We start from the raw sequence: 16,877 nt of genomic DNA, 5'->3' as shown, positions 1-16,877 counted from the left end.
CTCAAGAGGTTAAATGGTTCTGAAGTGCCGCGAGCTTGGAATACTGAACATCTTCGCCCTTATTATCAGTAATTTCGAACTCACTTATAGCTTGATCATTTTTACTTTTAAAGTTTTTATTGTTGTAAGTATTATGAATAAGATTATTTCAATTATTCTCAAAGAATTACTTGTGTCGTAATCTCAAGCTTTTAATAAGCTTGCTATTTATAACATTTTACACGTTTGATGATTAGATATGCTACATTTGTTTTGTGAAGTACTTAAGTTATAAAAGTGTTATCACAAGTGGTCAAAAGTTCCTTTTTATATATCTCAAAAATATGTACAAAGGACGACCAGGCGCTACATTAGAAAAGAATAAGCACAAAAGACTCTATTCAAGCAGAGAAGATAGCGATTACTGGTTTTCATTTCTGGGGTACCTGGCTGCGACCTCTTGGTTGTTTGGCTTATCACTAACCTCCTAGTTGATTACTTGATCTTCAAGGACATCTGTTTCTTGTTGATCGTCCTTCGAGGCAGGCTCTTGTTCTTCTTGCTCTTCGGCCTTGACCATGGAAGCAAGAGCAACTTGATAGTCCTCAGGGAAGTCGAAGATATCCATGTTCAGATTATTTGGCTATAAGCTATAAATAGCTTATAGCCTTCCTCTCCAGTTCGAGGTTCTGTTGCTTCATTTGCTCGGTCAGCAAAATGATTCGCCTTTGAACCAACTCAAGATTTGTCTGCAGCGCCCTCTTCTCCTTCCTTGAGTTTTTCTATAGCTCAGCTTGAGTCTTTTCTGCTACTTTTTCACGTTCTAAGCTCACTTGCAACTCCTTTTCTTTTTGGTCCAACTCTTTAGTGAGCCTCACTACTGTTCGTTAGAGCTCTTTATTACTGTTGTCTTTCTTCTCAAGCTTAACCTTCTGAAAGTTAGTTGCTCGCATAGCAGAATTCCTTTCAGTTAAGTACACGTTTGCCTAAATGTGGGTAGCCTTTGCCTCTGCATTTGAAGCTTTAAGATCTTGTTTCAATTTGGCAATCTCTTCCTTTATCTCGTGAAGTTTGCTAGCAGAATCGATCTTCATCTTCTGTTGGGCCACATTTAGGGTGAGCAAAGAATACTTGGAAGAGGAATAAAAAGTTAGTTTTTTTTTAGGTCAACTTGTATGAAAGAAGTTCTCGAAGAGAACAAATCATTTTACTTGACTTTGCATTTGAAGTGCGGTGGCCATCAGATCGGCAGGTCGAGAAGCCACGAATCTATCAAAGGTCTTGGCAAGTTGGCATTCTAAAAGGGTCTATACCACCGGCCGTAAATGATCTAGTAGTTGCCCTAAAAGATCCAACACAGTCAGGTCAAACCTTGTTGCGGCAGAGACCCCTTCGACCCATTGCTTGCCTGCTTTCCCCTGAGCAACCGTGGTCACTCCCTCATCCCTTTGCAAACTCCCAAAGGCGGTCGAAGTCCCGGGAGCACCCCTTAAGGTATTCCTCTAGAGAAGGCTTGATAAGGCTGAAGATTATCAAGCAATACCTCGAAGCCTTCAGATTCAGATTCAGATTCAGTTTCCTCTTCGGTGGGTATTGTCTTTCTTTCTTGGACTTTGGCCCATGATCTTCTTCTTCGATGGATGAGCAGCAGCAGGCCAGGGAGCTTTTTCACGTTGCTTAGTAGGTTGTTGCCTTTCGGCACCAATTTGTATCCCCTCGTAGGGATATCGTTGGGGGTCGCTCCAACTAGTTCAATTGGGTTAATCTTAGGGAATGCGAACCCAAGGGCTTCTTAACATCTTTAAACCTTCGGTGGCATATTTGCCATAGTACTTCCTGTGGCACATCATCCCGTCCTTCGTTTAGTATATCTTGTGGTTCTAGAACTTCATCGAGTTCTACTTTCTCCCACTAGTACTTTTAGAAAATATTCTTTTCTAGGAAGACACCAGATCGACAACAAAGATTTTGCACTCTTTGGGTGGTAGAAGTAGTATCCTTTGGATACCCCATAAATTAATTTACAGGATTTTGGGCCCAACTTGTTCAAAGTCAATTCTTAACATAAGCTTGCAACCCCAAATCATTAGATAAGAAAAGTTGGGCTTTCGTCGACTCCATAGCTCATATAGAGTCTTATCTACGACTTTGACGGCACAAGTTCAAAACGTGAGTCGAGTCTCTAGGGCATAACCCCATAACGATGCAGCTAAACACTAAAACTCATCATGGACCTAACCATGTCAAGTAAGGTTTGTTCATCTTTTCTGACACTCTATTGTGTTGGGGTGTATAAGGAGGGTGAGTTGTGATACTACCCCACATTCCTTCAGGTATTCGGAAACCCTGAGCTTAAGTATTCACCTCCTAGATCCGACCGAAGAGCTTTAATACTTTGCCCAACATATTTGTACTTCATTCCTAAATTCCTTGAATTTATCAAAGGCTTCAGATTTATGTCTCATAAGGTAGACATATCATATCTACTGATCATCAGTAAATGTGATAAAGTATGAATATCAACCTCTAGCCTCAACTGTTAGTGGACCACATACATCACTATGGATGATGCCAACAACTCAGAGCCTTTTACCTAGTCTTGTGAAAGGAGACTTGGTCATCTTGCCTAAAAGGCGTGACTTGCATACCTCAAATGACCGAAAGTCAAAAGGGTCCAAAACTCCATCTTTGAAGTTTGCAATGCGAGTCTTTTAACATGACACAATACAGTGCCAGAGATATGTCTGGTTTTGATCGCTATGTTTAGCTTTCTGGTTTCAATATTGAGAATATCCTTATTGTTTAAATCAAGAACATATAATCCATTATATAACCTTGCAATTCCAAACAGAATGACCAGTCAAACTAAAGGACAACAATCCATTAGAATCTCAAAATGATACCCCATATATCCAAAGCGAATATTGAAATAATATTTCTAGAAATAGAAGGTACGTGATAACAGTTATGTAGTTCCAAGAACAAGCTCATAGGCAAAGATAAATAGTAAGTCCCTACAGCCAATGCAGCCACATGTGCTCCATTTCCAACTCGTAGGTCCACCTCTCCCTGGCGAGTACTCTACTCTACTTAGTCCCTGCACATCAGTACAAATGTGAGTACACATCCTGTGTCAATAAACCAAGATGTTGAGGGAGAGAAATAATCTCAATCATAAAATAGCTGAAGTCGTAGCATCTGACTTTTCTTGCTTGCGAGGAAAGCCTTGCAGTGTTTCCTCTAGGCTAGGTTGCACAAAAGAAGCAGACTACCTTGCTTCCCTATGCCACTCTCAGGACCAAGAGCAACATGTCCTTTAGGCTTGGGCTGGGTTTGGCCTTGGCCTTACCCTGTGGTTACCCTTTGCTTATATGGCAGCAACCAGTAAAACAGGTTGGACTTTTTCAATCCTGCTCTGCAGTCCTCAACATGTTCAAAAGTTCTGATAGGGTTTTTTCCATCGTTCATATTGAAATCATATGAAAGGAGCATAAGAGTCAGAAGGTAGCAGAATAAATCCATTTGTAATTCTGCATCCAAACACATCCCAAAGTCTCAAGCCTCTCTATATGCTCGATCATCTTGAGCACATGAGGACCAACTTGGGATCCCTCAGTCAGATGACTCCAAACAGTGCTTCGACACTTTGTACCTCCTGTCGAGCATTTGTTTCGAAAAGCTCCTTGAGGTGTAGAATAATGGAAGAAGCGTCCATATTCTCACGCTGCTTTTGCAGCATAGGTGTCATCGATGCTAAGATCAAGCATTGAACGCTATCAGCATATCAAGGAAATTTTGATAAGTATCATTTCCTTCATGAGTGGCATCAGGATCAGGCTAACAAGTATGGCTTTTCAAGGGTATACAATTCTTTTCGACTTGAGTATAATCCGAAGATTACGATACCAGGCTGAGAAATTAGATCCTCCAACCTGTTTTCTTTCTCGATTATTGGTCGCGGCTCATAATGCTATTTTGGTGAATATACAATTGGAGAAAAATGAAGTCATTATAAAGTTCATTATTATTTAATATGGTCTTTATTAAACGATGCTCCCAATATTTTACTCAAGGTCAATAGCCCTCACTATTAACTCGGGAAAGTCCATTGACTTTCCTAATGGACTGAGATCCCATCCGGCCCATTTCAAACCTTTGCTTTGGCGAACAAGCCAAAATGAGTTGATTAGGTAGGCCAACAACTTAACCACAACAGTTGATAGCTCCCACTATCAACCTCAAATGTGAAAAAGCCAACAAGCCAATCACACAACCAATGGCTCCAACCATTGTCCTCAAGTGTGATTCTCAATATCAGTAGAGTGGACACTACATGTCACCCGTACACACCATATGTGTATTGTTCTATTATGCCTATACGTGTTATCAACCTTCGTTTGGCGAACAAGCAAAACCGTCATTTTAAGTCGACCCATCACCATTAAGGAAAACTCTAATGCATTTTACCTCCACTGGTGAAGTGTACCCTTCACTTTAGCGAACAAGGTTTCGACAAACAGTGGTTTGATTAAAACCATGGTGATGGAAGGCTTACGTGACTTATATCCTTTAATTGAGGGTTTGTTATTTAATGTCTCACCAAATATTATCTTGTTAGAATGACATTGTTTGGCATGTTATTCAACATTCAACCTTAGCATGCATTCTAAACACAATATGAAACGTGCCAGTACATGGCCACATAAAACCGATTTCCTCTAGCCTAGAGGAATCAGTGGGTCACCTAGGGGTCCGTAATAGATATTTGAGTTTCAAGTATGGTTGCCACGTCCTTTGCTCAGTCTTTAAGTACATTACAATCACTCATTCTAAATTTACAATAAAATTAATCTTAAACTAATTTTACATCAACAAATTTAGAAACCTCGATTACATTCGAGGAGAATGAGATGAGAAGAGAATGTACATTAAGAAGAGGAGAAAGGCAAGACACGCAGACCCTATTTTAATAAATATACAACCATACATACCCAAAAATATTTAAAAACTTCACCATAGGTCTAAGGCTCATGTACCGGGCACCATGCAATATACAAACAAGTACATGCACATTTCAAAAAAAATCAATTTTTGAATCGGGTGGGTTATTTATTAATTACTCTTAAATGTGCAGAATGATTAGTGGCTTATAGGTCATTAAAATGCAGTTCGGTCCCTTCGCAAAAAAAAAAAAAAAAAAAAAAAAAAAAAACACAAATTGGGGCAGCAGCCACGTCGCGCAGTGAAGAAAATCTTCACCCACGCGAAACCTGGAAATCCCCAATATGAACTGTTCGCGTTCTTTTGCAGTTTTTGTGTAATAACACAAATCCAAATCAAATCAAACACACACACGTTCAACCACGACATCAACCAACCAATATAACATCCATCAAACATTAAAACCAATTATTCATTTGATCATTCACCATACAGCGTCTTTAGATTTTGCAGATTTTTAAATAACATGTTATCAACCAAATACATGTTATAGTTAATACAATAAACTATAAAAATTTGATACCCGAGGCTCTGATACCATGTTAGTAAACGGCCCATTTACGCAGCGGAAAGCAAACATAAACAACATGGGTTGTTCCTTATAACCAAGATCCAGGTACAAATCATAGTTTATACAATATTTATATTAAATCTGCAGAAAAATCTTTTCAAGGTTTAAGGAATCATATGCATGTTTGGAGGCTCTCCAAGTTGTCTCTGAATGTATTTTGCTACCAACCCAACTGTAGGATCGAACCGATGTAGTCCACACGAAAATAATCGCAAGGAAAATAAGAGGGATTTGCTAGATCCCTCGTTAGCTTAAGAAGAAAGAAGAAATGAAGAGTAATTGATTTTTCAATAAAACTAAAAGTGGCGTGGGAGAGTATTTGGGAGCTGTGTGTTTTCTCCTTTTAATGAACATAAAAAATGAATCTCTTATGTTTTACAACTAAAACTTTTCTTTTATAGTAATATTTTAATTGCCCTATTCCCATATGGAATAGGTTGGGCTCCAACCCAATTACCCCATGTTTCCAAACACTCCCAATTAGATATTTATTTTTAATTCATATATCTCAATTAAAATTGATTAATATATATTTAATATATATATTAACATTTAACAATAATGAAATTATTAAATATATGCTAACACATATTTAGTGTAATTTCACTTATTTAATTTTTCTAACAAATTAATAAGGCTACGACCTCAGCAAATTTAATTGCACTGTAAAATTACAAAATACTCTTTTGCCTAAAAAGACGAAAACACCCTTCTTACTTCCTGAGTCTTAAATTATCTTCTATGTGTGTAACTCATAGGCTCCATCATACCAGTAGGTATAGTATCGCGATAACACCAATTAATGTCTCACTAATACACAGACCAAGATTGGCCCCTAGTAAGGCATCATGGCCACCCGATAGATTCGGATTAGCAAAGAGCTACCTGTCAACGATATGGTTACCGTACAATTCGATCCTTTCATCATACGTTATCTCGGCGAGACGAAGGCATAAAATAGTGTCAACCTCCGGTTACTCTAGCTATTATGTATTCAGTTACTGGACAATGAACTGTATATAAACTGAATAGAGCACAACTCAATCCCACTGTGGCCACAGTTTTAGTGTCATTGCCATATATGAATTGCGCTATTAGATAACTTCCCCACACCGGGAGTGATGAATCCTCTATCTATCCACCACAGTCTTGATACATCCTTGATGCAGTCAATCACCACTGTATTGACAGCTCTGAAAAAAACTGCGTTAGGCTAGTGTCAAACTACACCAATCGGTGCACAAGGTGCTCCGGTGATCTCAAGTCTAAGGTTACATGCACCACCATTCGTTAGAGGATTTATTCCATAGAACTAGGGTTACCATCCATATGGAATCCTCTAGTGGGTTAGTCCAGTGAACGTGGCGGTGTATTCGCCTACAGCAGACACCCATGTGTTGCTCCAGGGTCACCAAACAACCTTGACAAGTGAGATTAGACACCACCTTTTGACAGGGTCGTTCAACACTATGATAGTTATCGTATTATCTGTGCCCTTACTTCACAAAAATACTGGGGCTACAGACGTTTCTAGAATGGCCACCATATGTGCTCATAGGGTTCTCACTATCAAGATTTTAGACACTTGATACCCTCATCACAGTTCTACCATTCTAAGGACATATATCAAACATATTGCAATAATAATGATTTATGCGATATAGAATAAAATGCTCCTTTATTGATTAATGAACTTATTACAAAGAGTCAATTCTACAATAATTAATTGGCTCTAGGGCATCCACTCTAACATAAGAGAACCTTGTTTCTCTTACATAACTGCCAAAAACCCTAAAAATTCTTAAGGATGATTTTCTAAAGATTTGTGTCCTAAGTTTTGACTCTTAAAATGTGTTCTTTTCGAACACTACCTGAGAATGTTCATTGTCTAAGCCTATCAAACGTCCATACCCACCATTATGTAAAGATTAAGTTTTTGGCAGAAATGAAAAAGAGAAAAAGAGAAGAAGAGAAGAATTTTTCTTTACCTTTGATTGTTGGGAATGGTCCTCTGTTGTAGCATCGAAGTGCGATCAACCGGGAAGGGGATGAACTGATCTTTGAGTACAAAAACGTCATTTTCTCTTGGAAAGTTTGAGTTCTATGAAAAAACTTAGAATGAGGTTTGCGTTTTATAGAGTGGAAGATGACGCTTGGTTTCTTTTATAAGCGACGCTTAGGTGGGAGCGTGTTTCTAGCCATTGATTGTGATCATGTGTATTAATTTGCGTGAAGAGTAACCTTCATGCTTCAGGAGATCAACCGAATCTTTCTTTATTGAAATTTCAAACGCCGGGTGATTATTCCCTCCACATTAAATGAGCCTCATCGCTATTTAATGTTCAAAAGGGAATATCGTTTCAGCATGTCTTGCATTTAATGCTCATGGTTGACACTTATTACGCAGAGACACGTTTGTCAGATAAAGTTATTTATTGATCAAGACAGCTGTCAAGTGCAACAGATAACATCTGAGGATGCATCGAATAAGACATCATTCCCCATGTCAAATTCTAACATGAGCAAAATGATTCTCAATTTTCAACAGCAAATATTCTAAGTGTTTTAAGTCATGAATGATGGGTAGAGTTCGAAATATATTTTCATAGCACTGATCATGATCTGGACTAGGTCGTGGGCCTTTGTGAAACGATCAGATCAGGTCGTTTGTGTAATTCTCAAAGACCTATGTCATGATTACACTCAGGTGCTAGTTGAGTCAGACTATCAACCTCATGTGTTGTAACAATGTGGCTTGAGACAAGTCAGGTCGCAGCATAATGATGAAGTTCTAAGATTCAATCTTTGAACTTTAAGAACCCGAGAGTTTCTATTACACCTAAAAAATCAGGGCTGACGTTAGCTATGCATAGGCACTAATAGAGTTCAGGAAGGCTTTGTTGCCTAGGAGCTGCCCCGTCGTCCATGACAAAAAGAATACGGTTGTCATCAACTAGGTAGATTCAGGTTTGTTATAAGTGATAAAGGGCCACACACCTGTCCAAGCCCTAGGTAATTTGAGGATATTTCCTAAGTTATCAGCAATGGGAGGCAAGGAAGGACTTGCAGGCATCTATCCACTTGCAGATTTGTAATCATCACCTTCAACTTACTATAAATAGGGACTCCCCTCTCATTTTCAGGATTCGATCCTGAACCCTCAGTCTGATTGTAATCTTTATTTTCAGAGCAAAGATAACCCACGAGGAAGAGACTGACTTGATATTCTCTTTGAATACTCAGTTATTGTATCTCTGCTCGTTGTTCACTATATGTGACCTCTTGTAATCTCTCATATATAAAGAAATAGTGGACGCAGGATTCGCTTTAGGCATCCAAACACCTTTAAAAAATATAACTATTTATTATTCAGTTTGTATCTAATCATAATCATTCACGTGTAATTTCTGAGAACAGCTTAGCACTTTGCACGTACGAGTCATTGGTGTCAAAATCAAGCATCAACAGGAAGGATGAGTCTTGATTCTTTGAGCCTTTGGAACACCTGAGAAATCTCACCGAGGTTGAATGTCACCCTTGCATTATCTCATATTCTCCTCTATATTCCTCATAAATTTACCAATATTGGCATAGAGAGCATTAATTGGTAGAATCGTTTCTCCCAGTATGATCTCCTTGCACTAGTTCTAGCAAACATAGTCCCAGTGGATAAACCTTTGTGATTCATGTAAAATTTTGCTTGCCTATATGTTAATAATCAATAAATCGCTAACTCAAATCGTTTAAACTAGTTAATATAGATTTGGCCCTTTCACTCAACAATTTCTACAAAAAGATGTGCCTACCGAGTAACAAAGATTTAGAAGAAATTCAAACTTAAGACTTCTAACATTAATTACTAAGAAAACTACTGATTGAAACGTTTAAATTATAAGATAAAGGCAAATAAACACTATTAAGTATAGCTCTACAAGACAATATTTGTAGGAAATATATTTAAACGAAATTTAAGCAATACTTGAAACTGAATGTTCACATTTCTTGAAATGAAAATTCTGTTTAATTATGTTAGTTCTATTCACCTCCCTCAAAGTTTGATCTTCGTTTATGAGAATAAGTCTAGAGGGGGTATCTAGGGAAAGGTCTATGATGGATTTGAAGGAAATTTACGAAAAAATTGAAATTTTCTATTAAAGTTTGTTAGAGTTGGTGAACTTTATTCAAGTAGATACCCATTTTAAAGTGCAGTGGAAGATTTTACCAAGTTGATTAATGGTTACCAAGTTAAGCATGAGTCAACAACCAAAACGATAAAGTAAAGCACACAGCATATACATAGTTCGGCTAAAACCACTATTAGCCTACATCCAGGGACCTGTCCAGATTAAAGCTAATCCACTATAACAACAACATTACACATATCACTCAGAGTTGATTTTAGTACAGCAAAGAGAACTCCCTATTCTACGTTACACTAAACACCACCCTCTGAATCTCTAATGCTTTGTCGCTTCTAGGATGACTCCACACTAGAACACTCCCGGACAAACGTTGAGCTCCACCAAGCTTCACTCACCGAAGAGCACCTCTATCTTCCACGGCCTAAACTCCTTTCAGATTTTAACGTAAGAACCAAGTTCCAGCAACAACAAACAATAAACAAAGATCAACAAAATGATTTTAGTATTAAACCATACATGGAACCTGTCAAGGAATAAACTCTCTAAAATTTCAGAGCACAAACAAACAAATCAAGGTTAAAAAAGAAACAAACAAGGAAGAAGATGAACTCTTTTAGCTCACAATAAAGGAACTATGTTCGAAATAAATACTCATAACACAGCTAAGATATGATCATCAAAGAATAAACAAAAACCCATAAACAAAGGAGGGAACCTGACGAAATGCTCTCTAAAATTTAGAAAACTAAACAACGAAAAACAAAGTTCGAAGATGCAAGGAAAAAGAAGATGAGTTTAAATAATCCTTGCTTGACCAATCTCTTTAAGAAAGTGGGGAAAATCTTGTAATCTTTTGTTATGACCACAAACAAAAGCTCACCAACTTTGCAGGACCACAAGAGGAGAGGTGGACCTATAAAGGAAAATTCACACAAAAACCATGAAAAGGATAAAAACTTGATGGGCAAGATATAAAAGAAAGATGCCACATGTGCAAAAGAATCATAGTAAAGCAAATACAATATCAAAGGTTGGCTTTACAAATGAGCAAGAATGAAGATGATAAAGGCCAATTTCGTGCTCCCCAATTCTTGCCAAGTCAGCAAACAAGGGCTAACATATGTTGGTCTAAAAATGGAAAAGATTCCACCAATCTTTTGGGACCACAACCAAAAAGGGAAAAAGCTTATTTCCTTGGACCACAAGAGGATATTGGGACACCTGTAGATGGTCCTCATGACAGCACAACAGATGGACAAAAAATATCTCAACTGATAAAGATAACAACATAACTTGTGCAAACTGAGTCAGACATGTGATGTTAGCACAGAAGAAGAGTGCGCGCACACACAAAGTAAAATGCGAGATGAAATGAAACATGCATATGTCTGACTTCAGTGTGCACACACATACAGCAGCTGTGCACACACACAGAGCAGCTGTGCACACAAACAACATAAGTTTGACAAAAATATTGAACAAAGTTTTTAACAGATTCTGTTGATAGAAAATGAAATGAAGTTTTTAATTCTAAAGAAACAAATGCAAGAAAAATATAAGGAGTAACTTTTATTTTTTAAGAAAAAAAGGGTACAACATGAGGACTTCACAAGAGATCAGCCATCTTAACCCAAACATGTTTAATTTAATTCTTTATGTATAATTCATCATAGTTCTTTATTCTAGGAAAGCTCTTCTCTTTCACAATCTTGCCAATTTTGATGCACACATATTGAGTAAAAATCGTCAATAAATTACATCAAAGCAGAATTATTAAATACCAGACTAAATTTTGTGTAAAATCATGTGAACGCCATATTGTGGTTGTATGGTTAAGACACGGAAAGGCGCATGTACATAAGTTGGAGAAAGCTCAAAAGAGAAATTTTGTAAAATCATTGCTAAAGCTAGTTTTGCTTCTAGCAACACAAAGTTTTGTCCAATGCATATTCTGGGACCCTAACCAAATGGAAAGAACAAGACTTGATCATTCTTTGATGCCTTTGAAACTCCTTGAGAAAACCTGTCAGGGTTGAACTCTTTTGCATCATCTCCCCAATATTCTTCATCCCGATGAACCAAAATTACTAGCATTGAAAGTATAACTCCAGGTGGTACAACGATTTCTCCCAATTTGTACTCTGTAGTAGTAGTTCTAGTAAATTGAGACACTGGTAGATATAACCTTAGTGCCTCATGAAGAATTTTGTGTAACTGCAAAAAACAAATTTCCCAGGGAATTATTTCATATAATCTTTGTTAATGAAGATCATTGACTTAACAAAAAGCCTTAGTTAAAGTTAATTTAAGAAGGAATATGTTTACTTACCTCTTTCAAGTGGTTCAACTCTTCAAATCGCGGTTCTTTATTCCCAAAAACTTGTAAAACCTCTTCTCTTGCATGTTCAAATCGCAGTTCTCTTGCACGTTTTTATAGGGATTTAGGGTTTGCTAACATCCAATTAAATCTCTACTGTTAAGTTGTTATCCCATCTAAAAGCTTAAGCTAATAAGTGAGGGCTTAACATATATTAGACCAATAGACCCCCTCACATCAAACTTGGGTTTTTTTGTTTTTTTTTTGTTTTTTTCTTTATCCAGTTTGTATGTGGGGATTCAAACTTGAGACATTTGACTCTGATACCATGTTAAGTTGTCATCCCGCCTAAAAGCTTAAGTTAGTAGGTGAGGGCTCAACATATATTAGACAAATACCCACAACAATTGGTATCAGAGCTAGGGATCGATGAAGAAAGCGATGGCTAGAAAAGAAGGAGGATTTGCACCATAGATCAACAAGTTTGATGGAACAAATTATGCATTCTACAAGATGCAAATTGAAGATCATCTGTATGGAAGAAAATTACATCTCCCTCTCTTAGGAAAACAATCCAAAAAGATGTCAAATGAAGATTGGGCATTCCTTGGCAAACAAGTATTAGGAGTCATTCAATTGGCATTAACCAAGAACGTGGCAAGTAACGTGGTGAAGGAGACAACCACAATAGGGTTGATGCAAATCTTGTCTAATATACATGAGAAGCCTTCTTCGAATAATAAGGTACATCTTATGAAAAGATTATTTAATCTGAACATGAGAGAAGATGCTTCCGTGATAGAGCATATGAATTATTCTAATACGATCATTAATCAACTGTTCTCTATAAAAATTAACTTTGATGATTAAGTTCGTGCCCTAATTTTTTTGGCCTCTACACTAAATAGTTGGGAGCCCATGACAACATCAGTTAGTAATTTAACAGATAGTATGAAAATAATACTCATCGATGTCAGGGATAAAATTCTCATTGAGGAGATTTGTAGAAAGATTTGGGTGAGATGATATCGAATGCTCTGAATGTTGAAACAAGAGGTAAGGGCTATGATAGAAATTAAAACCAAGGCAAAGGTAAATCAAAATCAAGGAATGGAAGAAGCAAGTCTGGTGTGGGAAAAAGATATAGTGTTTGAATTGTGGCAATAAAGGCCATATGCAGAGGAATTATAAAACACCAAAGAAAGAGGAGAACAACAATAATGAGGCCACCAATGCCGTAATTAAAGAGGTACAAGAAATTTTACTTTTATTTGTTAATAGTCTTATTGACTCTTGGGTTTTAGATTCAAGAGTTTCGTTCCTGACCACTACATATCGTGAAATTATAGAGAATTACATGGTTAAAAATCATGGAAAGGTACACCTAGCTGATGAAGAGCCTTTGGATATCATAGGTGTAGGTGCTGTTAGGTTGAAGATGGCGAACAAATTTGTGTGGAAAATCCAGAAAATAAGGCATGTACCAAGATTGATGCGCAATCTAATATCAGCGGGTCAGCTTGATGATAAGTCAAAATTGCTGATAGAAAAATTTAAGCTTATACTATATATCATTTCACTCTCTTGAGTACATCAGCACCCCTAGAATTTTCCTTCGTGTAAGTTTTGCACGAAAAAAAAAAAAAAGAAGTATGTGACAACCAAATACTAGCAATTCTATATTATTAATGAGATCATCACCCTTACCGCTTATAAATATTAAATCTTTTGTATCATCTATAATATTATAAGAGTAATGCTACAGTTACCGAAGGGTGTGCACCGAATTTATGCACCGAATGACGTGACAAAATCCTGACCATTGATTCATTATAAGTTAATATTAATCAACAGTCAGGATTTTGCCACGTCATTTGGTGCACGAATTCGGTGTATAACTTTCGGTAACTCTATCATTTTCCATACTATAATCACCAAGTCAAGCCACATTGTTTTATGATTACGATATTATTTTTTAATATTCTCATATGGCCGACAATACTAAGAAAAGAAAGATAAACTGCCATGACTCTTAACCACTTTCGACTCACTCTGAAAAACTTTGCCCTATGTTTTTATTACGACCATTCAAAATTATAGTTAATTAATTTATTACTTAAATCCGATTAATTCCAGAAGATGACAATTATACCAAGACAAAGATGAAAACCAGAGAACGCAAATTGTCATGAAATGGTGAAGACTGAAGAGGAACAAAATTAAACCAGCAAAGCCAAACACAAAACCTGCAACAAGTTTATTTAACATATGATAGAATTATTATTATTTTTTTTTTTAAAAGCAAATTAATTAAACAAGTGCCACTTTCTGGTGAGGCATCAGGCATACCGTATTTCTTGATGATATGATTGAAGTATGGCAAGATTCGAGGCGCAATATCATCGGAGAGGTTGATGGGTTTGGTTTTTGTTTGTTTTGTCATCGTGGACATTCTTTGATGTCTCCATAAAGAAGTTTGTACGAGTTGCCGGTGAAACCTTGCCGTCTAAGCAACCTCTCTAGCTTCTTCGGCTTGAACCAAACCCAATCCAGCGCCATCCACACACATGCTAAAATGGTAGCAAAAGCAAAAGAGAAGGCAAGGGATGACACTGTAATAATCTCCATTTTTAGGGAAGAATCTGAGATCTAGTAAGAGACTGAAATTAAATTCTAAATGGTTTATACAGGTGCCTATTGACTATTGTATTGCGGCTTTTACATATATAGTTGGGAGCTGAGAGTGCATTAAGTTTTGTAGGGAATTAATGGCTAAATTAATTAAGGTCATTTTCAGTATTTCAGCATATTAAAAGTGAAGTATCAAGTTGACCCTTAACGTAGAAGGATCATTTTTACAATATAAAACACATCATCAAACATGTTATTGAATTCAGAAGGGTGCAGTCAAGAATTTATAATTAGTTTATCCTTAATTTCATCAATAATTACTTAAATTGTACTAGAAATTTTAGGAATAAAAAAAAGAATTTTGTACAAATGTAAAGCCAAAGAAAAGAGCCCAGTCTCATGCCGGTGTGTAAATTAATTAACAGAGTAAATGAGGAAAGGTAAGAGTAAACTAAATTGAGTTTTTCATATTTTAACTCACCGGAAAAAAAATTAATCTAAGGGGGCGTTTGCTTTTGGGAATGTTTCATTACTGAAAAGATAGGATTACCAACGAGATAGATTACCTTGAAGATTAAAGGTGTATTTGGATCGGAGGCATATAAGATAACGGGAGTAATCTTTGTTTATTTTGCAAGATTTTGGTGTTTGGTTTGCAAGTAATAAAATATTACGAGAATCTTTTTTTGCAAATAGGTTGTGTTTGGATTGGAGGCATATAAGATAACAGGGTAATCTTTGTTTATTTTGCAAGATTCCGGTGTTTGGTTTGCAAATAATAAATATTACGGGAATCTTTTTTTGCAAATAGTGTTTACTATTGGTAATGTTGGGGGTAATCCGATACTACATCCCCCTCATCAAAACCATGCCCCCCCCCCCCCCCCCCCCCCCCCCCCCCCCAAGGATTAAAGCATTAACCGTAATCTTATATTTTTTTACCTATTATGCCCTTAATTAAATGTCATTTTGGACACAATTGCCCTCAAATGTCTACCAAATAACAATTACCCAAGCCCCTTACATTTGAGAAATTAACTAAAACACCTCAGCCACAAAAAAGTTTAAAAGGTAACAAAATAGCCCACACCACCAAGACCACTGCTGGCCATTACCACTACCGACCACCGGATCAGTGTGAATGGTGCACAACCGGTGAGATCTGGTCGTCATGAGCCGGTAGCCTTTCCGCCATGGATCACAGATCATGGTCGGAAACGGCTATCTGGGTGTTCATGGTGTGAAACGGATGACCAAAGAATTGGCCTTTTACGGCCACATCTTTGGCTTTAAATGGCCATAGATCTGGCCGTTTTCGACCAGATGGATTGTGATCCATGGCCAGAAAGGCTTTGTCTACGCATGACGACCATATACGACAGTCGTCTGCCATTTCGTCAACGACGACGGTGGTGGCTGGTTGTCAACAATGCCTTGGGATGGGGAGGGGTGATTTTGCTACAAATTAAAGTGTTATATGGCTAGGTTGTTTTAGCAAATTTCAAATGTAGGGAGTTAAAAAAAAATTCAAAAAATATAATAAAAAATACTATATATTAATATTTAAAAAGGAGGGCAATTTAGTAATCTTAACATACCCACCCATTATACTCAACCAAACAATTTATCACCAAGTTATTTGAACCAACCAAACACATTTTCTAAACATTCTTAGTAATCTTCAAGGTGATCTATTCTCCATAATATAATACCTTTATAATAAAAACATATATATGATCCAAACACCCCTAGTGTTTACTGTTGGTAATGTGGAGAGTAATTACCAGTCGTGTGCCATTTAAGGCAGCCGACGTGGTGGCTTGCTACTAGCAATGGCTTGGAGTATTTTGCTAAAATTAAAGTTTTACATGGCTAGACTGTTTAGCAAAATTTCAAATGTAGGTGGTTAAAAGAAATATTCAAAAAATAAAATTATCATATTAAAAAGGAGGGCAATTAGTAATCTATTAACATACCCACCCATTTATTCCCAACCAAAAATATATTCACCAATTTATTCGAACCAACAAACACATTTTAATCATTCCCAGTAATTTCAAGGTGATTTATCTTTCCGTTAATATAACATCTTCTTATATTAAAATATATATGACCAAACCCCCTAAGGGAAATGTTATTCTTATATGTTTGGTTAGATTGGTGGGTATAAATAATAATAGTTTGGTTGGGGGGAATAAAAGAATTTGGGAGAGTCTTTCACTGAATGCTCTTCTTT

The 16,877-nt window shown here is 36.9% G+C and overlaps 1 protein-coding gene across 1 annotated transcript; it reads right to left on the bottom strand.

Annotated features, from left to right (window-relative positions):
• Positions 1–11,637: 11,637 nt before the first annotated feature.
• Positions 11,638–14,695, bottom strand: LOC116125228 (cytochrome P450 72A14-like). The gene is made up of 2 exons (XM_031410955.1): positions 14,360–14,695; positions 11,638–11,907 (listed from the first exon to the last, which is right to left on the bottom strand). The coding sequence occupies exons 1-2, from the start codon at positions 14,411–14,413 to the stop codon at positions 11,653–11,655; spliced, it is 309 nt and encodes a 102-aa protein (XP_031266815.1). The 5' UTR covers positions 14,414–14,695; the 3' UTR covers positions 11,638–11,652.
• Between the last annotated feature and the right edge of the window lie 2,182 nt (positions 14,696–16,877).

This window comes from Pistacia vera, unplaced genomic scaffold (genome assembly GCF_008641045.1).
Source record: "Pistacia vera cultivar Batoury unplaced genomic scaffold, PisVer_v2 Contig161, whole genome shotgun sequence".
Classification (NCBI taxonomy): Eukaryota; Viridiplantae; Streptophyta; class Magnoliopsida; order Sapindales; family Anacardiaceae; genus Pistacia; species Pistacia vera.
The sequence above is the reverse complement of the archived record's forward strand: the minus strand, read 5'-3'. Positions and strand labels throughout refer to the sequence as shown.

Bases quoted from the DNA above. Each gene is read 5' to 3' on its own strand.
- LOC116125228 (XM_031410955.1), bottom strand. From the start codon at position 14,413: ATGATATTGCGCCTCGAATCTTGCCATACTTCAATCATATCATCAAGA. The intron at 11,908-14,359 runs GTATGCCTGATG...TGTTTTTTGCAG, and splicing joins TCATATCATCAAGAAATACG to TTACACAAAATTCTTCATGA.